General features: G+C 39.5%; 1 protein-coding gene across 2 annotated transcripts in view; it reads left to right on the top strand.

Moving 5' to 3' along the window:
* Positions 1 to 26,219, top strand: part of FNDC1 (fibronectin type III domain containing 1) — a 541,793-nt gene that overhangs the window by 265,683 nt on the left and 249,891 nt on the right. For both annotated transcript variants that reach the window (XM_044054699.1, XM_044054698.1), the window contains exons 9-12: positions 249 to 473; positions 5,546 to 5,664; positions 13,669 to 13,780; positions 17,700 to 18,131. In XM_044054699.1, the coding sequence (XP_043910634.1) occupies positions 249 to 473; positions 5,546 to 5,664; positions 13,669 to 13,780; positions 17,700 to 18,131 (888 nt within the window). The remainder of the gene's footprint in view (positions 1 to 248; positions 474 to 5,545; positions 5,665 to 13,668; positions 13,781 to 17,699; positions 18,132 to 26,219) is intronic.

Genomic DNA, 26,219 nt, shown 5'->3' with positions numbered 1-26,219 from the left:
AATTTAACTTGTTAATATTTGGTTACAGAAAGTAGCTTATTAACAACTTAGTGCTGTAATCCTACGTGCCAACTGATAGACATTTTAAATGTAGTGTCATCTGGCCAAAAACAAAAAACAGTTTGCTTCAAACAATAAAATCTAATTCTTTTTTCTCTTGTTCTTCATTCTCCACTATTACCTCTAGCCTTCTAACATTTTTCTTACCTAAACTTTTGTCTTACTTCCTTCATCTTTTTTATTCACAGGGGGTTCTGCAAGGGCATCTTTATCAGAGACAACTGGAGCACATTTGTCCTCTATAACATCTGAGAACTTATCTCCGCAACGTCCACTGCAACCAACCCAATCATCATTACCATCATCTGAATCTGTACTCCCATCCAAAACAAGAAACCATTACAACACTTATCCAGGCAGCAATGGGAAGAGGCTATTTCATGGCAGACCCAGCAAGCCATTTTTGGGACAAGGTACAATATTTTGACTTACATGCAAAAATACATATTGTTTTGTTGTCAGTGTTACTTTGAATCTGTACATATATATCAAGCAAACATTTTTAGGGACTATATAAGAAGAATGGAAAATACATAAAAACTTGTAAACATCTAGAGCACTGTGTTATTGTTTTATTAGAGCTGTTAACAGAAAAGATACCTAATGCCATCCTCTGTTTTGTTACCAACTTTATCATTTCATATGGACTATGGTATAGTGAAAAATAACATTTTCTTTTGAGAAATAAATATGAATTATTCTTATTTACTGTATGGGTTATTAAACATAATTACTCAAGAAGTATAAATCTAATGATCAAAGGCATAACTGACAAAACCTGAAACATCCCTGTTAGTGGATGTTTGCTCTGAGACAGTCACAGAGGATTTCTGTGGCCGCAGTAGGCAACCCACTGCTAGTACAATATTCCAAAAAATAAGGCTTTTTGAAGTATTCATTTATGTAGCTATCAAATTGTGGTCAGCAGCTTATAAGTCCATTATTGTCATTCAAACCTAACTGTAATTAACAGATAACAAAATAAACTTAAATGACACAGAATGGATTCAGATATACATACTGAAAGTAAATCTATTATGTGTCACTAATAAACTCCATTTTCCTTTCAGGTTTAGTGGACTAAATTTCCTGCGCTAGCAGGTAATGATCACACCTAAGCTTTCATTCCCAAACCTTGAGTCCATTGAGCAGAACAGACTGTGACACAATACACCATAAGCTGCTACCTAAACACAAATAGAACATGCATCATGCAAAACAATTCAGTCTTGTAGGTTTGTGACTGATGTCAGTCTATTAATCTAAGCCAGAGTGAGGACCTTGTTTCACATGGCAATTCCTCCTGTGCTCAAGTTGTGGTAGAGGATGTCTGCTTCATGTCATTTTAGGGTTTGAAGAGGGAGTACTTGAATATTAGGCACTCTTCCGACTGAGGGAAAGGGTGTTACCTCAGTGGTCACTAGAGAAATATAAGATTTATATTTCCTTATCCTAACATGGTTCATAAAGGCAGACAGAAGAACACCAGGCATATTTTATTTGTAACATTTGTACACTACAAAGTATATTTAGATTACTTCATTACAGGGAAATTAATCTGTTATATTCCAAGAGGGAACTAGCATTGTAAGATGACATATTGCTGCCCTGGGTGTGTTTGCATGTTAGTGTGTAGCCTGTGACAGTTATTTATAGTGGAAAGGCCAAAAGAAATTTGACTGAGTTATTGAACCTCTGTATACTATTAAAATGAAAAAAAAAATGATAAGAATGCATTGTATAAACATTAAAACAGTTGCATGACCTTTGAAAGATTTGTATATTTTGTACTCAATTCACTAATAAATAAAGGTAGATTTGATCCCCACTGCTAGAAATAAAGGCAAGAAGATGGAAAATACAGTTGATGGCCAACTTCCCACAAGGGATAATTGGAAAGCTGGGCATAAAGTGTGTTTTTAAATTATACCCTGTGAAGTGATAACTGTTTTTTTTTTATTTATGGGTCCACTTATATGTTATTGTTTTACTAACCCTTGTTATTTATTCTGTCAAAACTTTTGTACTGTTTTAAATCATTTAAAGAGTGTCATGTTCTGTTAAATCTTTTAACTATCCCAGTAGATAAACATGCTCACTAGTGTACTGTATGCTTAAAGGTGACCTGTGTCTCACCTTTCGGGCCATGAAATACCCAGTTCTGTTTGACCTTCTAATTCTCATCATAGGGTCATAGGGAAGTAGTAGGCTAGGTGTCAGACAATCAGACAATACATCAATAAATAACTAAATGCATTTATATTTAAATAACAAATAAAAGAAAAAGGAATAGGGTAAGTCACACAGAAAACTATATAGTGCTTGGCATGCAAAGTAATAACACCAATATAACACTGCATTAAGCAATTGCCTACCATGGAATGTCCACTCCTTGGAAGAAAACTACGTTTATATAATTTACTGCAATGACTGCCAACAATGAATTATGTTTGTGTATGTTATACATCCACTAGATTAGTGGCAGAATGAAAACTGTCCATTAAACTTAATCTGTCAATTGTCTTACACCTTCTGTTGTAAGTTACAAATTTGGCAAGATGCACTGGTGCCAAGTAGTGCTGGCTCAGCTGAACATTAAAGAACAGAATTGTTCCATGCTTATCAAATGATATATCGAAAGAATGTATGGCAGCATTATGTATCCCCCTAGTCTGAAGAAGGCATGGGTCTCCTTGGAATTGTTTGTATTTGCAAGTTTGCAGTCATAAAACTGCATATATGTTTGTTGTCATCATCAGATCAAAACATAGTGAATGTTTTAAACCATTAAGAAAACAATTCTAAGATGACATCCTAGCTCAGACTAGTAGAAACATTTTAGAAAGGAGTTAATACAGTAATCAAATCAGAAGTGAACAAAAAACAGATAGCAAGAGAAAGAAAGAATGCATGGTTGTAATCAGAATAAAATAAAATAGATCAGGAATGCCAACAATTATTGTGCTCATTATATAAATTACTGAAGCAACCATGTGTTGATAAGATTTGATGCGTAAATAGCTAAGGAGAGGTGACTGAAGCAAAAGATGGGAAGTTAAAAAGGCAGTTCAAAATAGTGGGCTATATATATATATATATATATATATATATATATATATATATATATATATATATATATCTCATGATTTACAAAATATGTCAGAAAAAAGGGAGATACAGTCAAATCTGGGATCTCCTGTACAAAACTGTTAATGGTAGCATGTTGCTGCTGGCTGTGATATACTTAATTCTGCGTATGTATATACTGAAAGGCACAATAATGCGGCAAGATTGTTACACCAGGGATCAGACAAGCATTTCATTACACAGGTAATTGAGAAGCACTGGAAATATGAACTACAAAGACCTAATGAAAACAAAGAGCTACCAGTTACAGGGGGCAAACTAATAACAGCAGTTCACAAAGCAAAAGCAGAGGAAAAGAGATATTGTTGAAAAAAAGAAAGACAAAAGCAGGGATAATAATTAAAATGGTGAGAGTAACTTTAGTGCCTGCATAGAGAAAAGCATAAGGGTATAAAATACCTAAATATGCAAGAAGAAACTAGAACGGCACAGAATAAGGATGATTTAATAATTCCAGCAGTAGTATCAGTAGATGAGCAAATAGACATGAGCTAGTTACACAGAAACATATAGAATGAACACTTTTGGTGGTAAACATGCATAATCACTCCTGATTTAAAACACTTATGTAATTAAGTGATATGAAACTGCTTAGAAATAAGATAACTGAATATTAACAAAAATGTTAAAGGAAATCATTTTTAGCTCTTCTTATTAACTGAAGATGACGATTGCTCTGAAGGTCGGATGTAAATTGTCATTTGATTTTCATTCATGATTGCTACAGCTAACTTGATAACAAGGCACAAAAGGCATGGACCATGGGTTCTCTCTCTCTATACATATATATATATATATATATCTATATATACACACACACACACACACACACACACACACACACACACACACACACACACACACACACACACACACACCTATACACACACACACACGCACACACACACACACACACACACACACACACACACACACACACACACACACACACACACACACACACACACACACAGATACACACACACAGTATATATAAATCTCCATCCATCCATCCATCCACAACCTCTTTTTTCCCATATATATATATATATATATATATATATATATATATATATATATATATATATATATATATATATATATATATGTGTGTTTGTGTTTGTGTGTGTGTGTGCTTGTGTGTGTGTGTTTGTGTGTGTGTGTGTGTCTAGGTAAATCATACCTCTCAACAAGAAATCTGGACAAAGACAAAAATAATGGGAGGCCAAAGGCTGAAAATCAGGGTCAGTTTTTAAATATCATTCTTACAAATTTAGAAAGTAGTTACAATAACAGGTTTTGTGTTAGTATATATTTTCTGAAGGATATCAAGTCGGAAACTCAAATGTATATCATTATTTCATGACTTCATCTGTGAATGATTTGCCAGAAAATCATAAGATTTTATGATGAGCAGGCAAAAAAATCTGAGGTAGAAATATAGACAGTCTGCAAAAAAGGTATTGTATATATATATATATATATATATATATATATATATATATATATATATATATATATATATATATATATATATATATATATATATATATATATATATATATAACTGGAGCGGTTAAATTACCTTCTTCAGAATGCACATAGTGGCTGATGGAATCATGCCCAGAATTAATTACATGGTGGTACATATCAGAAGGTAATATCTTAACTCACTGACATGCCTTATCATTTGTTTATGACTGTAATTTTTCCTGCCGCATCCTATTTTCATGCTGTGCTATTCAGTTTTTGTTATTTTCTTTCATGTTGTATACCACTAGTTCCTGCTGTTCTCTGTATGAATACTATTTCACTCACAATATCCACAAATGCTACTGTTAACATTTTTGCCCGTGTCAGAAATAAGATATAAACAGACTTCTGTGGCCCTAAACTCATTGAGGAGTACTATTAATACTGTTGTCTTTGAACACATAAGTCTAATCAATGTTCCCTAAATGTGAGTGATATTCATTGTTATTCTCTTGTACATTTCCTAACCGTTCTTTCCAGTTGTAAGCTGGAGTACCTGATGATTAAGTAATTTGCTCATAGTCACACTGTTTGAAAATGGAAATTGAGGTCATCTTTGGATAACATGAGTCTACCAAATGCCACATTTATATTCCATTATAGCAGCATTATTGTGCATGCTTTAATTCTGGTCCACTGGTAGCAGTAACTGAATTTGAGTGAAAGAATATACTGAATTTGCTTTCACTGGCAGGTCTGCATTATTTATTTTATATGGAGCAAGATTTTTCTTTATATTATACAACACTTTTAAAGAAGATTGCCAGGCAACTATAGTGTCATCTGTACATATGTTGATTTGCAGGTAAAAATGGTAGACCAAATCTTACAACAAATGGTGATAAAACAGGGAAAATATCAAGCACAAATAATGGAAAACCCTTTGGACAGAGACGGATCACAGGTCCTTCTGGTGCAACATTGGTAAGACATTTTTTTTATTTTTAGCAGAAACAATTCAAAGTAAGTTTTGGACAGCTGAATTCTGTAGAAAGATGTTGCAGGTAATTGTTCAGTTGCTAAATTATCTGTACTCTTGTCACATTTAAGGTCACCTTTTTTCTGTATGTCTCTTGTAGCTGTTTTACTGACCAGTTCAACAGATAGACTTGTTTCATCACCCTCTTCTTTGCTTGATTTTCTACATTTTTGTCCTCTTATTCATATTTCAAAATATCCAAGGCAAAACTTCAACTTTATTTCAATTTTCAGCATGTGTTTAAAAATCTTTTAATGCCATACAGAACATGAAGAAGCTGTTGTTATTAGTGCTAAGTCTTACAAGAATACATAACATTTTAATGAATGCTAAAATGCAAACATAATTTGCTTGAAGGAAAACATTGAAGAGTCAAGAATCCAAGATATGGGCTTGTTATGATAGTGCCACATTAAACTTAAATGGAAGATAAAATCATGGAGTCTGACAGGCACATGCAAAATATGTGCTGGATTTCAGGACAGGTTGCTGCATAGGACTGCTATACCTCGTCCTGTTTAATTACTGTCTGTCTGATACTGCAGTCATCTCAGAATCAGAATAGAAAACTGGTGGAAAATTTGTGGGGTAAATGCTGTGCAGTCAGAAAATGCCACCATGTTCCTTAGTACTAGTAGTCTCCTATTTCATGCACTGACCCTGATTGTGGAGATATTATAATACAAGTTAGGTTTAGGCTAGGACTTTTTGAGTGTTTATTACATTTAGCTGTAGTTCAGCCTCCGTAGTGTCTACATACTATTCAACAGTATATTAATTTCTGGATGCTGTTTGCCCTGAGGACTGCTAATAATCAGTCCTCCTCAGACTGGATTTGAGTCCATTCATTCCACTGTACTGGACATCTTCAGCATGGAGATAACAGCTGTTCAAGAGGTCATCATCCAGGCTTCCCTGTGGGTGCTGTACATCTTCTTGCAAAAGCATCGCATTAGGGTTGTTTTTGAATTCAAAAAGTTGTCCATGAGGCTCACTGTAACTTTTATGAATCCAGGCTCATTGGTATTGCACGTTATTGTTGCTTTCGAACGAACTAAAATATAGAAGTTTTTCTCTCTCTCTCGGTATTAGAAAAAGTCACATGACAACATTTGTAAATTCTTTCAGTCTGTCGTAAGTCTTCTACTGAATTCACTATACCACAGCCTCTTAACTCTTTCAAAGTAGAAATATGTTTCTCTGCTTCTGTTCTCATAGAAATAAGGACAACACCATTCCCTTTACAAAGAGGTAGTACTGTAGAGACTTGTAACAGTCTTTATTTCCAAATCTTTCTCACATAATTAAGCACAATTCTTTGTCCTCCCAATCATTACAGGTCATCTATTTCAGATTTTTTTTAAAGTGATACACACTTTCATATATTTATACAACTCTAGCTACTTTTACTGAACTCCTTTGGTGAACTAAATGTTTAATACTCCCCTTAGTTTGCAATACTATATGTAGACAAAGAAGATCAAGCATTCTGCATAAGTTATACCCCCCCACCCAATAAGGCAGCATTCTTCTGTTAATCATTTTAAACCTGAGCTCATGCCAAATACCTCAATACCCAGTTGGGAATTCAGGGGCTGTGCAACAGTAGATACAAAGGAGACTAGAAAAGGGATGGGTGCTGCCATGGAGTGACCCAGTTTGACGAACACTGCTATGGAGATGGCTATAGACACTAAAACCACTGGGCCATTCCAGAGCAGCATAACAAGGAGGAATTAATATAGGGCTTCTATGGCCCACCTTATGTCTCAGTCAAGTATACACAAATATTTATTTATTTATTTTATACTCTGCAGTTGACTAATGGTTACCATCAGCTCCTTTTCTTATTGAATTGGTCTATCAGACCCACCTTAGCTTTTCCTGCACTTAAACCTACCCATGTCTGGGACCAGTGAGAATTTTGAGGACACTGGTGCAAAATAATGCAGTAGCTAGGGTGTGTTCCCAGTCCTTCATCCCCACCCCATTGCAGCCTTGTGAGTTTCACAGTTGCTGCATTTGGGAGGTGCATGAATACTTCTGAGCATGTGCAACCTCTGTTCAAGCTGTATGTTGTTTGCAGCAAGGAACTTCTCAGGCTCTTAACACTGCTGTTGCAGTGAGCCTAGGCTGCCTCCCTCTCCTCCAAGATGGGTGAACTGACATAGGCAAGTCACTTCCACCCCGACCCCATCTGGCACCTCCACTGACAGTGCTGCTAGATGAACATGGGTCATCTGTTACACAGTGAGGTCTTTATCCCTCTGTGTCATGGGGCCAGAGAAGCATGCCCAATTATTGAGCATCACTTCTCTATATTAGAGAACTTTCAGATTAAACATATGATCGTTCCAAGCAATATGATGTCTGCCTGGACAACAGACTGCTAGATAAAGCTTGGAATGACCAGGAGAGGATTTGCATAAAGGCCACCACTTCGTAGCCCATTTCAAATAATAAGTGAAGTCAGCAAGCCAGATCCATAATGGTGGGATAAGCAGTACCTCTAAGGGTTGGGTTGCTAGTTATGATGGTAGTCAGGGCTTACACAGTTGTTGAATAATACTTTATCGCACAATGCGCCCCCTCAGGGAGCTAAAAAAATAGCATCAGCAGCAACACTGATCTTGTTCTAGGTCCTTCCTTTGGGCCATCATTGCTTTGGCAGGTGCCAGTCCTAACCACCATCCCACATCATCCATCTTGCTAACAGCTGACTTATAACTGGTACAGACCAGGGGACTTCAGTTGTTTAAGAAAGAAAATATTGAGACTAATGTTAATGCAATGCAATTTGCACTTAGTGTCGCTAATTTCAAAAAGAAAAAGAAATGCAATGACTCGTGGGTAGATACAAACAGTAACTCTGACTTTTCTAAGTTAGTCCAGTGCCTAATCATCTAAATTTGATGCACATATGTACATAAATGAATCACACTGTGGTTGCCTACTATCCTACTGTTTATTGCATCTCAGACGAGGCAAAGCACCGCAGAATCAGCAGGGAGAGAAAATCCTGATGAGTTAGCCTTGTCCTGTACTCTGAAGAAACATTATGGAGGTCATACCTTTCAAGTGTACCTCATTACGAGGAACATACTTCATTTGGGTTCTTAAAAAGTTCATGTTCTTCAAAGTTCCTCAATGTTCCACATTGAAAGACTCTGTCACACATTTAGGAATTTTTTAAGTGAAATCCATGGTAATTAGAAATGAATCATATTAATTTATTAAAATATCTTCTTTATAAGTAAAACCAGCATATTTTACCCATCCTATGGCCTTCCTAGGTGAAGTTGTTAGTAAGCCATTAGTATGTGTTCTACATTTTGCCCATTTGTTCCACATTATGAGGACTAGTGTTCCTCATTTTGGAGATGGAAGGTTGAGAGCTATGATGGAGGTAGAAAGGTGTGAGGTTTTAGCTGCTGTTGAGGTATCATTTACCATTTACACTTACCTAGTGAAGGAAGTGGTGAACCCCACAGGGGTAGGGGCCTTGCTTCTGGCTCAAAGTGGACCATCACAGGCAACACTTTTTTTTACATCAAAAGCAATGCTGTTATAGTTTATTTAAGGAATCTTGTAAGGACAGATATTTTTATGTTTGTGCATGGCTTGGTCACAGTATAATGCCAGACCACACAACCTCTTCCCCATCAAAGAAGAAGGCATGTCTTTATTCATTTCTTTTGGGTTTGCATAATCTGCCCAGTAGCCATACCACCATCATTCAGTTGACTCATTAATTTCTTTGAGGAGATGCAGAGCTGGACTAATTCATTCCCCAGACAGGGGGATACAGGAATGCTGTGATGTAAATGCTTCATGACTACCTTAATCAGCACATCCCTGTCAGAAGCAATAACCATTGGTATGGGAGTGGGGCAGTGCACAGATTATGTGAACTGCCCTAACCGCACTCTCTATAGTTGGTTGCAAGCTCTATTAATAGTCCTTCATAGGAAGTGCATGCATGCGCCTACACATGCTCTGCTTCCTGTCTAAGCAGCACACCACTGGGAGGATGGGCTTGCTAGAAACAGTGCTGTGGGTGACTGCCTTCCCAGCAGTAGATTTTGCCAATGCAGTGAGCAAAACCACCTTTGTCGCCCCCCCAGAATGAATGACTACTTCATGGCTGATCATTCCCACCTTCTTCCATCCTCAACACCCCCACTACTTGTGCAACTAACTGAAGATGAGTTGTCTGGGCCTTAGTCACTGCTTTATTCCTCTGCCACAGAGACAGGCAAAAGTATGTGTTTATTTTAAAAGATACGTTAATTTGCCTCCATTCTTTGGGGAACAGAATTCTTCTCTGATTCTGAGTTTGGATTCATCACCTGCGGAAGATTACAAGTGAAAACCATTCTTTCCCTATCACCCCATAGTTTTAGAACAGATAAGGGATAGAAAGGTATCTGCTTACATGGTAGATCTGTTGGTGTATAAAATACTTCTCAGTGAGGGGCAGTAGGTCTCCCAATGTTGTATAACTTTGTAGAAAGGTCTCCATCACAAGACATTCTCACATGTGATGAGCAAAGCTGATCTGTAGCCATGCCTTTGTCTTGGTTAGGTGTAGGATACCATGCAACTGGGAACATATCTGCTTCCTTGTTAAAAACGTTTATGTACGAAAACCTAGAGGCTTAACACCTGTGTTCTTCCTAGGTCAAGAGTATTTTATCACTCAACATCTAGTAGCCATTGTCATTGTCAGTTGAGAGGATCAGGCTGGCCTGTTCAGGTTTTGGCCTTTATTACTTTTTGATTACTCTCTCAGGGGTTAACAAGAATGGTTTCAATCAGTTAATACTATGTTCTGTAGAAAGTGTCCGGCTTATTTTCTGACTCATGCATGAGAGAAGACAGGAAATTGTTCCATCTGAAACCACCAGAAGAACATCTCCTACTGAACACAGTAGAAGTCCTGTAGTCTGTCCATGCAGATTCTTAGTCCATTCCTGCTGGCTTTTCCCATTTGGAGCATAACATGGTTCTGTTGTGAGTTTTGTGTCAAAACCTTAAGAACTTCTTCCATACTGTAATAACCATTTCAGTGATGCCCAAAGATATCAAGTTGTATGCCAAAATGTGTGATATCTCCACCAGTTTGACAAGGTTGCTTTGGATGCACACTGTGATCTGTCACTATATGAGCCCCTGTTCAGCTATGCATTGCTTAATTAGAACTGCCAAATGTCCCTGAAGACTGTACAACCTTGGAGACTCTTCATCGGAAGCTACTAGGCATGTAACCCAGGAAACCACTCAGGAGCTTTGCCCCCATGTCTTGTATGGTTAAGTGTAGAATAGCTGAGAGTCACACAATAGGCAAACAGAGGCAGAGGGAATCAAATGCTAGACTATAGCAAGCAGATTAACAGCTCATGTAGCATGAAGCCTCTCCTCTAAGTGACATGTATTATGTTATGAGGAAGCAGGCAATTTGCCACCTGAATGGGGGATATTGGGGCTTGTATTCCACTTCATACTGGGCTGCTATTTAACTGTTTGTGGTTCAGATTTTGATGAAATGCTCCATTTCTGGAGACAGACATACTGAGTGACATCCTACCCTCAGAAACTTAGCCCTTTTATATATGCCTTACTATTACACAACTATATTGCAATGAAGAGCTAAAATGCAGGAGTCAGATTTGCTAATTATTAGAAAAAGGAAATATAACAGTATTTGAAAAGATTTTCAGCCTGTTAGTGACTTCCCCCTTGGTCACTAAAAAAATCTGTTTTCTTTCATTCTTTTAGTTAAGTATGATATACTGGTCTTTTTCATTTCTTACACAGAATTAGCCGTAATACTCTTTCTTTTAAAGACAGAAATGTTATAGCATAACGTAATAGTTTTCTATTCCATGAAAGTGCTGATTTTGCACTTCTGGCCCTTGACTACCATGAGTGCAAATCAGAACTTTGTTGTGGTAGTCAACACTGGCACCCCATGCATCATATTGGCATAGGCACCCCTCATTCTATCTCCTCATACATGCATACATTCAAACACACACATACACACACACACACACACACACACACACACACACACACACACACACACACACACACACACACACACACACACACACTCACACACAGACACATGCACACACACACACACACACACACACACACACACACACACACACACACACACACACACACACATACACACACACACCAGAGAACACTCCTACCCTACCTATCCTCTAACTAACCCACTGTACTGCAAACTCCCATGCAGACCCCGCCCACACACTCACACACTCTCAGCTTACACCACTAATTCTTCCAAATACACTCACACATGCAGCCACACACACACACACACACACACACACACACACACACACACACACACACATACACACACACACACACACACACACACACACACACACACACACACACACACACACACACACACACACCATTACCTGTCTACTAAACTCCATAGCATGTTTGTCTGAACACAAACGCTTGTCTGTTTTCTTTAACATAGGTTGCCAAAGTAACTTACACTCAGCTGCATAATGCCCTGCTACAGTCATTTCTGTGGTGAGATCACTTGCCTGAATAGCAGAGGCTGCCCTCCTCAAATGCCTCATTGTCATTTGCAGTACGTTGGAGAGACAGCCGGCCATGGAGTTGTACCATAAAGTGATGCAGTGCCACAGTAGAGCTGTTTCTGAATCAGGAATGGTCACTGTGAGGTATTCACCAGCCTTATACATCAAGGTCACCTTTCTGAATTTATCCCAAAGTTACTGCTTTGATTTACTAAGAAGTTGGAGAGAGAGAGCTTAGTGGTAAATTATCTTTATTTGAACAAAAACAATCGATATTAATGTACATGTTCAAGTTTCTGAAAAAAATGCTTATAATCATGCAGATCAATAAATGTTTATAAGAAAACATAACAGAAACAGACTGAGTGCCATTGATTCTGAATGTGTGTGTGTGTGTGTGTGTGTGTGTGTGTGTGTGTGTGTGTGTGTGTGTGTGTGTATATGTGATTGTATTTTTAGCAGAGGCAGTGCAATGCTGCTGTAGACCTAGGAATAGTAATGACTCATCCTACGGTATAAATAGCCTTATAGATAAAAGTGTTATGATATTATGCCACTTGCTAACCCTTAGTAAAACGCCATGTTTAAATTAACAGTGGAGCATGGAACCACTACTCTATTACATCAGGTGATGAAAGGTCAGTGTTACAAGTGAATCTGTGTCACAATGACAAATGTCTGGATTTTATTTCCACTGGAATTTGAAAAATAAGAAAAGAAACTGAAGCAGTGTCTGAACTGTGCTTTTGCATGTGGGCAAATTCATCCACACCCCCCCTAATGAAGTGAGTCTTGTGTCTTGAACCCCAGTACTTAATATAATCAACTGCAAAGTTACTGTGCCTCAGGGAAAGGGGAATGTCTTCTCCAGTGACATGATCTGCTTGTATTCACAAACTTAATGTGGTCGGGTTTGCACCACTGTACTCCAAATTTCCTTCTCATTAACTTCTTCCTACCTGAACAGGATTTACTCAGTTAGAAGCTCACTCAGGGTCACCTTTCGAAAATGAACAAAAGGACTAACGTTATCATTTGAGCAGTAGGTACGCGACTGTATTTTAGTTTTGATGATATCAATATGCATAGTAATCTAGACTGTAGTATCCGATTGTAGAATACGATGATCAGTGATCTGATCACCACGATTATGCAGACTAAACAAGTCCACAAAAATTGTATTATGCAATTACTTCAATAGAAACTATTTGACTCTTTAGTATGTGAATATTAAATTTGAAGTATTTACCGAACAAATGTTAGGACTACAACTCCATTCCTGTTAATTAACTGGTGTAATATTTAAGCAAACAATTGTTTGATAATATTTTCATTATTATTTCATTTATACAGATTATAGATTTAGATAAAGAGCTGGTAATGGATTTGGAAGGAAGGTACCTCCAGGATTCACAAGGTAACCCTATCAAAGTGAAGATGGGAAGAGACGGACAAACAGTTGTTGGTAAGCATATAATCAGTGACTGAAATACAGCTTCTTTACTACAAATGAAGACTGAATTCCAAATGCAAAATAATCATTTAAAGAATGAAAATAAATATTTATAAATCTTCGTGAAGAAAATGATATTAATGTACCACAAACTCCTTAGTTGTAAATGTCTTGTTAATGCAGTCATCAATGACAGAAGTCATATATACATGCATACGTACATACATACATACATGCATGCATACGTGCATATGTACCCATATATCCCATGGTTTCCAACATGCATTCATCTGTGCATCGGTGGGACTGACTGCATTCTGATATTGATATTCAGATTGTGTGACAGTAGGATATGTGCAGGACATGTTCCTTTGTTCTGCTTCTCCATCTTAGCAAATTATTTTCCCCCAGTGCATGTGGACTTCCCCTAAGCTGTATCAGAATCCAGCCAGGTGACTAGGTTGGCCATTTCCTGTGTTCAGCATTTATTTGCCACACTGCTAAGTGAGAGCAGAGCTAATGCTGCCCCAATTCATTGCCCATATTAACTTGTTTGTTTTAAAATCTCTATACCTTCTTGTTGTCTTCTCCTACAATTATCCTGGATTTTCATTATAAGTTTAAACTTACTTACAGGAAGCTGCTTTCCATTTTTAATAAATGTACTCTGTGCCTCATTTACATCACATCAAGTCACAGTGGTTCTTGTTATCTATGCTGCTGCACTTTTAATAAGACCTTGCACTGCTTATATGATACTGTGCTCAAAAACTACCTTCTCTATCCAAAATTATTTAAATAGAAATGAGGCAAAAGAAAACAAAAGCATGGACGAAGGTCAGTCTTATTTACCTTAGTCTACTGCATTGATGTTTCAATCTCCCATGGTGTTGTGGCCCCTTCCATCTCCTCCTGCCCTTTCTTCACTACATTGATGTTTCACTCTTCCATAGTGTTGTGGTCCCTTCCATCTCCTCCCGCTCTTTCTTCACTACATTGATGTTTCAGTCTCCCATAGTGTTGTGGCCACTTCCATCTCCCCCTGCCCTTTCTTCACTACATTGATGTTTCAGTCTCCCATAGTGCTGTGGCTCCTTCCATCTCCTCCTGCCCTTTCTTTGCTACATTGATGTTTCAGTCTCCCATAGTGTTGTGGTCCCTTCCATCTCCACCTGCCCTTTCTTCACTACATTGATATTTTACTCTCCCATAGTGTTGTGGTCCCTTCCTCCCCCTGCCCTTTCTTCACTACATTGTTGTTTCAGTCTCCCATAGTGTTGTGGTCCCTTCCATCTCCCCCTGCCCTTTCTTCACTACATTGATGTTTCAGTCTCCCATAGTGTTGTAGTCCCTTCCATCTCCCCCTGCCCTTTCTTCACTACATTATTGTTTCAGTCTCCCATAGTGCTGTGGCTCCTTCCATCTCCTCTTGCCCTTTCTTCACTACATTGTTGTTTCAGTCTCCCATAGTGCTGTGGCTCCTTCCATCTCCTCCTGCCCTTTCTTCACTACATTGATGTTTCAGTCTCCCATAGTGTTGTGGTCCCTTCCATCTCCCCTAGCCACTTATTCTTCTTCACCTCTTTAAGTTCAGGTGTTGCCAAGTATTTCTGATGGGTTGGGTCTTTCCATTTTTCCTGTTCATCAGAAATTTCAGCCTGTGGTCTCCACCACAGCCTCTCTCTGTGCTTGGCTATATTTATCTAACTTCTCTGAGAACATAAAGGGATCCTTCTTAGAGTCCCCATTTTAGCATTCACTGCTATTTGGACCTAAAGGCAACAAGGCAGCACTCAGAGGCTATTGAAAAGAAATAGCAGGAGATTACAGCTACTGAGGTTATTTTAATGTTTCACAGAGGTCCTTTCAATAAATAAGGATGGATGGGAGGACTTATTCCTGTGTCCTAGCCCTAACTCTACAGCAACCTCTAACTCCAACCCAAAACATTTACTTACCAAAAGCCCTTTCCCTAACATTGCTGCTATGCAAGATTCTGTCTTCCTCTCTGTCGCTCTGTCTCTCTGTCTCTTTCTCTCTCTCTCTCTCTCATACATACATATGGACATAGAACTCTAAACCTGTCTTTTTACCAAGCCCTTAGTCTAACCCTAAACTAGAAACACTTGCACACATACTCCAGTACCTTCACACACACACACACACACACACACACACACACACACACACACACACACACACACACACACACACACACACACACACACACACGCATGCACACACGCACACACACACACACACACACACACACACACACACACACACACACACACACACACACACACGCAGCAATAAATCTATCCCTTTTCTAGACTTATTCTAACCCACACTCACAAACACATATTTCGCTCACACCTAATACCAAACCTTTTGGAATATCTGAAAGTTTTGGCATTAAAAAATATTTTACTTAAGCACATCTCACACAGCAAAGGAACAGCTGATGTTCTTATGTTTGAAATTTCCTGCAGTTAAGAAGCTGAGACTTTGATGAAAAACAGAGTGCAGCAGACTCTGTTAAGAAAATGCGCAAGCTGTTAACAGAACATTTTCTTGACCATGTTCCTTGTGGGAGGTGTCCTTGGGATTTTTCTGCAATGTCTATATGTGAGCAAAGGTTGGTAGTAAAATGATATGCCTGGAAAAATGCTTGTCCAAAACATGTCCGTTAGCTAGTGCATGATTACAGATGACCAGAATTAGTCCCGTTTTATGTAGGCATAAGAGGAGATGGTATAATGGTGTAAACCATCTTGACCAGCAGAGCAATCAGCAGGAAACTGGATAAATTACACAAAGAGCTACTTAGTAATAAATTATACAAAGAGGTACTTACCAAACATACCGGAGCTAGTGTATTAAATTCAACGTCATCATCGTCATCAACCCCCTTTTTCCCATTGTCTACATGGGGTCAAGGTGTCGTGTCAACTGTCACTATCCAGACCAGTTGACATACTGGTTAAGGATTTCACCTCCATGCACAAGGTACAAGGTTCGATTCTGACCTCCAGCCAATTCCTGTTTAGAGTTTGCATGTTCTCCCTGTTTCTTTGTGGGGTTCTGTACACCCCTGAAAAAAACATGCTGAGTGTTTCATCTCAAACTCACTCAAAAATGGACCTGTGGGCAGCAGCACTGACTCTATGGGGGGAAGAGTTGTATAGACCAACTGCTTTGGGCATCTAGTGCAGTATCCCCCAAGATGTAAGAACACAGACCACAGACTGCATGCCATGTTAGGGCTAGCCACTCGATGATATAAAAATATGGCTCTATGTGATTCGATTGTGTTAAATTCAGCATTTATAGAAAATGTATTTCCAACCACTGGAAGAAGCAAACAATCACAGGCTGCACGTACAGTTCTTAGCAATACAATTTGGGTCTAATTCAAAATAAAGCAGGACTACATGGCATTTAATAAATAGTACAGGAATCAGGGGCTGTGATAAGAAAATGAAAGTAGTGTTGCTTTTTCAGAAGAAGGCAGTTATGTCACGGCAATATCTCATCTGTGACAAACCCAGCTAGACATCTGCAGTAACCGATATTTTTGTACCAGGTACCAAGTTTAGCTGTTGTAAATTTTTCCTTCTAATAGACTGTTAGTTTTGCTTAATTGAAATCTGTTATTTCTGTTTATTCCTAAAAGTACTCCAAGAAATAAAACATATTCTTTATTTTTCAGTTGTAGTAATCATTGTACCATCACCAGCAGATATGTTGCATTCTAATGGTTGTGGTTACTTTTCTCTCCATGAACTCAAACTGAAATATTGTTGCATTGTAAACAAGTAGATTGAACATGATGGAAATTTACACCTTGTAGGACAATAAAGATACAGCAATGATGACATATTTCCTGATGATTTCTTTAAGAAACTAAGTGGAATTTCTGCTGTTTCAGATCAGGAAGGAAATCCAGTTCTAAGCCCTGATGGAGTCCTTATGTTGGGACCTGGTTGGGAAAGCAAACCTGTTGTAAGGAAGCACAGTAAGCCTATATCAAATGGCCGAGGGAGACATAATTCTGCTTTGGAAGTAATGAAGAAAGCAACTAAAGCCCCAGTAACTACCCCAACAACAACTACCACTACTACTACTACGACAACAACTACAACAACCACTACCACTACTCCAGCAACTACAACAACCACTACCACTACTCCAGCAACTACTACCGAGCCTGCTACAGTACCAACTACAACTGAAATGACAACAGAGGCTGCAACAACTGCACTTCTGGAGCCTACCTGCCCTCCTGGTACTTACCCTAAAATAGATGAATATGGAAATTATATAGTGGGGTCTGACGACACACTGGAATGTGAAATAGAAGGTAAGTGTCAGAAATATTGTATGTATTATCCATGCTTGAATAAATGAGATCTGCTATGATGGGCCTATAATTACCTGGTCTGTAGCATCAGTCTTTAGGACTTACTATCAAAGGTTTTTTTGTCCACCCAACTCAACAATTTGTTAAAATACTTGTGTATTTTTTATTGGACTTAATTACCACTTATCTGTGAAGAACCATGCAACTTACTTGAAGTAACCTGACATAAATCTTCTCTGAGTGGTAAGGCAGGCTGTGCTGTACAACCAGCCAAGCACCTAGAAGAGTGAAGCGGGATGATTCACTCACTGGAGCTGTTATTGGACACAGATAATGTCTTCTTACTTCAGACCTCCATCTGGTATTTATTTATGTATTCATTCATTAGTTTATTTGTTTTGCTAGTTGTGTTAGTTTATTGTGATACAACACTAAGCCACATATACCTTCTTTTACCTGCCACACACTTTCCCTTCTTTTGCCTTTACTCTTTTCTATTTACTCCCTCTCTTGTCACCCTTCTCTAGTTCTTTCTCACTCTCAACCCCATTCGCCTTTACACCATTCATTAGCTATTCCTCACATCTTGCCCCAAAAATCTTTCCCCACTTCTCTTCTCTTACTCACCCACTCCTTTAATTTGGCTGCTAGTAATCTCTTAAAGCAGTTGAAGCCTGAACCTATACCATAATATGTTCACTAAGTATTTGATATAATGTATCCCTTACTGCTATGTGAACTATTTTTGAACTATTTTATAATAGCCTATACTGTGTGTTTTTTTATATTCTTAATGTTCTACCTTGTAATAAGCTTATCTTTATGCTTTGTATATTCTAATTAAGTTTTGGGGAGATTTTCTCCCCAGGCCTCCAATGAAAATGGGTTTTCTTGGCCGAGTGGACTATCTCGGTCAACAAATGCAAATACAATTTGGTTAACAGTTTTACTTGAGTTACAAAGTAAGTAAATGGAATCTGAGAGAATCAAACCTCAGACCACATAGAGCAGCTTGTTAACAGCGTATAGCCTTAATCTTCTGTGCTAGCTTCAAGGCTACCGGCACCTACAATAATGCATGGATCATGCTATCCCAAGCAAAATCAAAACTCACTCCTCCAAAAAAAGGAAACCAGTCTGGTGGACCCTGCCATAAACAAGCTATACAATAGAAGGAGGAAACTAGTACAGAAAAGAGTAAAATCCCAGGAAGGTAAGACGTCCCTGATCAGTATCAGCAATAAACTATGATCCCTCAAAAAAGCATAAAAGACTAGCTTCAAAAGAAAAATTGCCAAGGTCTCCAAAGATAACCACAAGGCATTCTTTAGCTATGTCAAGAATCTAAGTGGCAGTTCTCAGATCTGCTCGAAGTTAGTGCAGAATGGCACAAATACACTGAACCGACCGATATCGCGAACATCCTGGCAGACAAGTTCAGTGCAAACTTCACCCCCTCTCAGACCCAAAAGGGCCGATAACCATACCAGAAGAATATAGTGCCCCTGAAATCACAGACATTCAGATGAAAACAGCCCTCTCTAAAACCAAAAACACAGCATCAATGGGACCAGACAGTATCCCAGGCTGTGTCCTACATGAGCTCAAAGATGAACTAACCGCTCACCTAAACACACTGTTCAAACTCAGCCTCTCCACAGGCTACGTGCCCATAGAGTTGTGCACAGCAACGGTTATTCCACTCCACAAAGGTGGAGCCACAACAGACCCTGGGAACTATCGCTCTATAAGCCTGATTAGCTTGGTTTGCCAGGCTATGGAGCGCATCATCATGGATCTCATTAACAGAGAAATTGGGAACCTCCAAACACGGGAACCTACCCAGTTTGGCTTTGTTAAGGGCAGATCATGCCTCCTAAACCTGATGGACTTCTTTGAGACAGTTACCAAGGCTATAGACAAGGGAAAGGTGGTACGCACATACTACCTAGACCTCACAAAGGCCTTCGACACCATTCTTGGTATTATATTCAAGCTCACCAGCCTGAACATAAACCCCTATGTCATGAGATGGATTGCCAACTGGCTCATGGACAGAACCCATATGGTAGGTGTTGCAGGAGCTAGTTCTGACTCTAAATCGGTTACAATTGGCATTCCCCAGGGCTCAGTCCTAGGATCCCTCCTGTTTGGCATATACTTCTCAGAGGTACAGGCAAGCACAGGAGGTCTATGGCTGACCAAGTTCAGAGACGACTGCAAACTAGAACTATAATTGACTCTCCGGCTGACACAGACATCCTCCAAAAGGGTCTCACTGAGACAGATACATGGTGTCAAAACCATGACCTCAAGCTAAATGCCAAAAAGTGCATATTCATCCCCTTTGGAAAAAACAAAGTACCCATAAACTACCACACAGGTGGTAGCCCCCTAAATACGGAAGATGTAATAAGGGATCTGGGGACCCAAGTAGATAGTAATCTCTCCTTTGATAATCACATTGCCAAAGTGGTTAGAAAATCCTTCTATGTGACCTACCTAATCACAAAAGGGTTTGCATCCAGATCTAAAGAGGTCATTGTGCCCCTCTACACATCACTCATCAGACCCATCATAGAATACATTGCCCCATTTGGGATGTACCTTAGAAGACACCCGCAACAGCTGGAAAGACCACATGAGTACCTCACCAAGAGGATCACTGGCCTCAAACAGATGCCCTATGCAGCTCGACTAAAGAAACTCCAGCTGTACTCGGTTGCATATCGCCTACTCAGAGGTGATCTATGCCTGACATACAAGGCCATGTCCAACCCAGAATTGTTGGACATGCTCCACCTAAAGAAAACCATATGCCCTCGAGCCATACGCTCTAGGGATCTAAACCTCACCACAACAATAAATAGGACGTGCTGGAGGGATATATTCCTGTCTCAGAGACTTCCCATGCTCTGGAACAAGATTCAAATCTACATTAGGCAGAGCTCCTCACTAACACTCTTCAAGAGAAACCTTGATGAGTGGATGGGAAATAGAAAGTTTACCCCGGGGATCACTTTAATGGCTGGACAGAGGCATAGGGAACTAATCTAAGGGGGCAGCAAAAGCCAACACAATTCCGGCTAGGCTTATAAATGCCTTCAGGCAGATAGCCTTGTACCTACCTATGAACCTATGAACCTTTAAGGCAATCCTTTGCCCTAACACTGAGACAATCCTCTTTGCTATCAGACTGGTAAACAGAATAATGGTGATCCAATTTCCATCCAAGTCTGAGCAATGAATACTCTGTGACATATAACTGACACAAGAAAGTGGTTGGCATTGGTGGTCCAAACCCAGACCTTCATAACCTCCTGGCATAGGAGTAAGATAATTTCTTCTTGCTTGTTGATATATCAAACCACTGAAATATTGTCAGAGTGAATAGCAATTACTCACAGATGAAGGAACTCTTGAAGTGCAGAGAGAGTCACTAAGACTGCAACCATCTCAAGGGCATAAGTGTAAAGATTTTACTCAAACAATTTCCAGACACCTTGTTGTGTTGTCCATTTTGGTCCCTCACCCTTATTTCAAGACAGAACCATCTGTTTTGATGCTTGTGGCATAGTCAACTGTAAGAGGTTTCCACAACAGAAATTACATTATCTGTAACTGAAAGCAATGTCTGCATGTTTTAGATATTTTGAATGAATGAAAAATAGGGTCTGAATTTTGAGAACTGAATGTGTTTTGAAGCACCTTCATGTTATGTCTGACATGGGGTAACATTAGAATGACAACCACCAATAACCCTGGAGTTACCAGCAATAAATTATTGAGGTTTCACTGGAAGTCACAATTTCACTCACTATGGTCAGCAGAAATATAATGATATTGGAACTGCATAGCACTGTATTCTGTCAAGAAGGCAGCTGATGAACATCAGCAGCTAAGATGGGCTGAACTCAGACTTTACAAGATTCACCCTGATATCTAGAAGATGGTTTATGGGCTCAATGGAAGTGATTAGAACATGAATGTAGAAATAAACCAAAAATATCTGTATCTAATTATCTATCTATATATAAAATAGAGGTAAGAACACTGTACTTTGATTATAAATGTTAGCCTGTAGCACCAGCAAGATAAACTGTGGGACTATTATTTATGTATTTATTGATTTATTCATTCAGAGATCTGAGGTGTAAGCAGTCATTAAAGTGGCTGCTATTGGTGAGCACATCAGTGCAAGAAGAGGTTGCACTGTGTATCTAACAGTAATGAGATGAAATATATTAATGCGGCTGTTATTTATGTACTTATTCACTCACTTGATTGCAGTCAGACATTTAAAGTGTGCATATTTTTATAGTTAATCTGTAATCACCATATAAGAGAACACAATCGCCTGTCTTTACTGTGGGGACAGTAGATGCAGTCTATTCGCTGTGCTGCACTAGATCTGTAATCACCATATAAGAGAACACAATCGCCTGTCTTTACTGTGGGGACAGTAGACGCAGTCTATTCGCTGTGCTTCACCAGACTTTTAATATTTTCTTTTTCCTTATACTTCATAGTGAAGCTCCACAGTGGGCTGTCTCTGCAGCCTATCTCAGCTGTTAATGAGGTATTTTAAGGGAACAGTCTATACTAATTAGCCATTTGCTCTCAGCACAGAAAACCTATGGCAAGATATTTAGCAGGTGATTGATTCAGAGAATTGCTTAGCTGCATAAGTTACCTTGGCTGACAGTGTTAATTAATTGAGCCAAAATCTCACATTCACCTGGCCATATGAGAAGTAAGTCCAGAGAGTTTAGTAGAAAGGAAGGGTTGGTGTGTGTGTGTGTGTGTGTGTGTGTGTGTGTGTGTGTGTGTGTGTGTGTGTGTGTGTGTGTGCGTGTGTGTGTGTGTGTGTGTGTGTGTGCGTGTGCGTGTGCGTGTGTGTGTGTGTGTGTGTGTGTGTGTGTGTAAGGATGAATGGATGAATGGGTATTATTGGTGAGCATATCAATGCAGGAAGGGTTGTAAAAGGTTGCACTGTTTGTATTTAACAGCAATCAGCTAAACTATGTAATTGTGGCTATTATATATGTATTTATTCACTCATTTGATTACAGTCAGAAATAACATAAATGGGGGCAACCCTGGCCACTAGGAGCAATGTCTTATGGTGTAATGGTACTTATACATAGCAGAGATGGGGGAAACACTAGACACCAGGAATAACTTCTCATGCTGTAATGGGGATGGGGAAACATAGACTCCAGGGATAACTTATTGTGGTGTAATGGCACCTGCACATAGCAGGGATGGGGGAACATTATTCACTAGAGATACTCTATATAGTGACATGTGCTTTAAAGTCACTTAATTAAAAATAAATGAATTGTGGTGTGGGAAACCACAAGACAGAAGGGATGCTATAAAATAATGTTTCTTAAAGCACTAAAAAAAGATTCCAACTCAATTTCCTGCTGTTGCTTGTCTGGTCAGAATAAAACAGGTGAACATCTGTGGGTTCTGTTTAAGCAGCTTTATTATATACAAACACATCAGGAATGAGGCTTAATAACTTTAACGTAGATAAACTTGTAAACAAACTAGCTATCACATTCGTACATGCTCACTCTCTGGCTGCGCTCTCAAAATGGCACTGAAGCCAGCTTGTCCTTGCTATTTATATGCACTTGCTGTCCTTGGAAATGCTTCTTAAAGGTACAACACACACTATTCTACATACTCCCTCGGCGACTGTCCGATCTAGCTAAACTGCAAGTATTTCTGCTTCTTGAACTGTTTTAAACTGTTTAAAGTTGTTTTTGCACCTGCACTTTTAAAGTTTGTCCTGTTTGTTGCTTTTACCTGTTGAGGCTACACACTCAAGTGCGCTAGCCTCTGTTACATATTTATTGCATTTTCCTGCTGCTTGTTGCAAAAAAAAAAATAAATAAATATCCTTGTTTCCAGTCTTTCCTGACCTAGAGTAGTCCAAATACAGGCTTTGCTGTATTCTGGACTTTTGGAAAGTTCCTGTGTTGCCCATTTCCTTTATTGGATAAAGGGAGGCTTCTTTGATCACCAGTGGCAGTGGGGAGCTTGGAGCAGCCTATCTATCCCTGGAGGAGTGTTCCCAGCACAAGAATCTGGTAGTCTATTGGCCATTTTGGGCCGATTTCTAGCTCTTTCAAGTCCCCCTGTATAAAACCCACTTTAGCGCGGCTTTGGGCGATTTTGCGCATAGCGCAGCATCGGGCAGTGCTGCTTAATTGGGTTTAAACCATTCTCGGCTCTACAAAGTCTGCTCTTCACTTTTTTCCCTTAGAACTGATCTAGTTCTCATAATAAACACCCTATTTCCACTCTAAAGCCTGGCACTTGCTCACTAAAGCAATTATATAAGTCAGCACTAAAAACTTAAAAGCACTACACCCTCACAAACTCCCCTTGAGTACTTTGTTCCCCATTGGCCCTTTTTTTCAATTATAAAGGAATTCCCAATACTATTCTAGCATGTCCAAAGGTCAGTTGTCAATCTCCTCTCTGGTCCAGCTGGTGAATCTGGGAATCTTGAGGCAATGTTACAACTGCTTCATGTACACAGACAACCCTCTCCTCCTCCCAACAAATTCCAACACATGTGAGAGATGCAACCATATAGCCAAACTGGAGGCTAAGCTCTCTCAACTCAGTACTGGCGTAACCAGTCAGGAGGAGAAGGAAACCACACTCACTACAATTCCAGTCTCACATACACCTACCACGACAGCAAACCAAACACATAAACACACAAAAACATACTTGGAGGCTCTAAATAAAAATCTGCCTAAGCAGCAGAGACCTCCAAAGCAGACACCCAAGCAACCGCTACCCCAAAACAAAACACATGCAACACATAGCTCACAAAGCCAGTGTGCTGAACAGTCACAGCCCTTAAGGCTAAACAACACACCTGATACACTTGTAATAGGTGACTCTATCGTCAGGCACACTGATGTCCCGCTCACCAGGCTGAACAAGGAGAAGGTCACGGTGAGCTGCCTGTCGGGCGCTAGGATCCGCCACATAACACAAGCACTCAGGTCACTCCAAGGCAAGTACAAATATGACTCAGTCATTGTCCATGCTGGTGTAAATGACCTGAGACGTACCTCCCTGGACTACATGAAAAGAGACATAGAGGAGCTCTCTGAGCATGTAGCCCAGGCCGGTATGACCCTGACCTTGAGTAGCATCTTCCATGGAGAGGATCATAATGGAACTCATAAATAAAGACATAGGGAACTTGCAGACTTTGGATCCAACCCAGTTTGGCTTTGTCAAAGGCAGATCATGCCTTTTAAACTTGGTTGACTTTTCGAGACAGTCACCAAGGCCATTGATGAGGGAAAGGCAGTCCATACAGCCTACCTTGACCTGGCAAAGGCCTTCGACACAATACCCCACTCAGGTATCATCGAAAAACTCATCAGCTTGAATGTAAACCCATACATCACAAGATGGGTTGCAAACTGGCTAAGTGACAGGACCCACAGGGTCAGAGTTGCTGGAGCCATGTCAGACTCAAAGCCTGTCACAAGTGGTGTCCCACAGGGCTCAGTCCTGGGTCCACTCTTGTTCGGCATCTACTTTTCTGAAGTACAAGCAAACACAGGAGGGTTATGGCTGACAAAGTTTGCAGATGACTGCAAACTGGGCACCATAGTCGAAAACACATCTGACACAGATATCCTTCAGAAGGGCCTCACAGAAACGGATAACTGGTGCCAGAGCCATGGCCTAAAGTTAAACGCCAAGAAATGCATAGTCATACCCTTCGGGAAAAACAAGGTTACCCCTAGCTACCATATAGGTGGCAATCCACTGAGCACAGAAGAAGTCATCAGGGATCTGGGGACCCAGGTTGACAGTAGCCTTTCGTTTGACACTCATGTTGCTAAAGTAGTTAGGAAAACCTACTACATTGCCCACCTGATCATGAAGGATTCACATCTAGATCAAGGAGGTCATCGTCCCCTGTACTCATCACTCATTAGACCTATGATTGAGTACAATGCCCCATTCAGAATGTATCTGACCCGACACCTGCAGCAGCTGGAAAGGCCCCAAAAGTTCCTCACCAAAAGGATAAAGGGT

This window comes from Protopterus annectens, chromosome 13.part0 (genome assembly GCF_019279795.1).
Source record: "Protopterus annectens isolate FY-2018-M chromosome 13.part0, PAN1.0, whole genome shotgun sequence".
Classification (NCBI taxonomy): domain Eukaryota; kingdom Metazoa; phylum Chordata; order Ceratodontiformes; family Protopteridae; genus Protopterus; species Protopterus annectens.
This window is presented reverse-complemented; position numbering and strand designations above follow the sequence as displayed.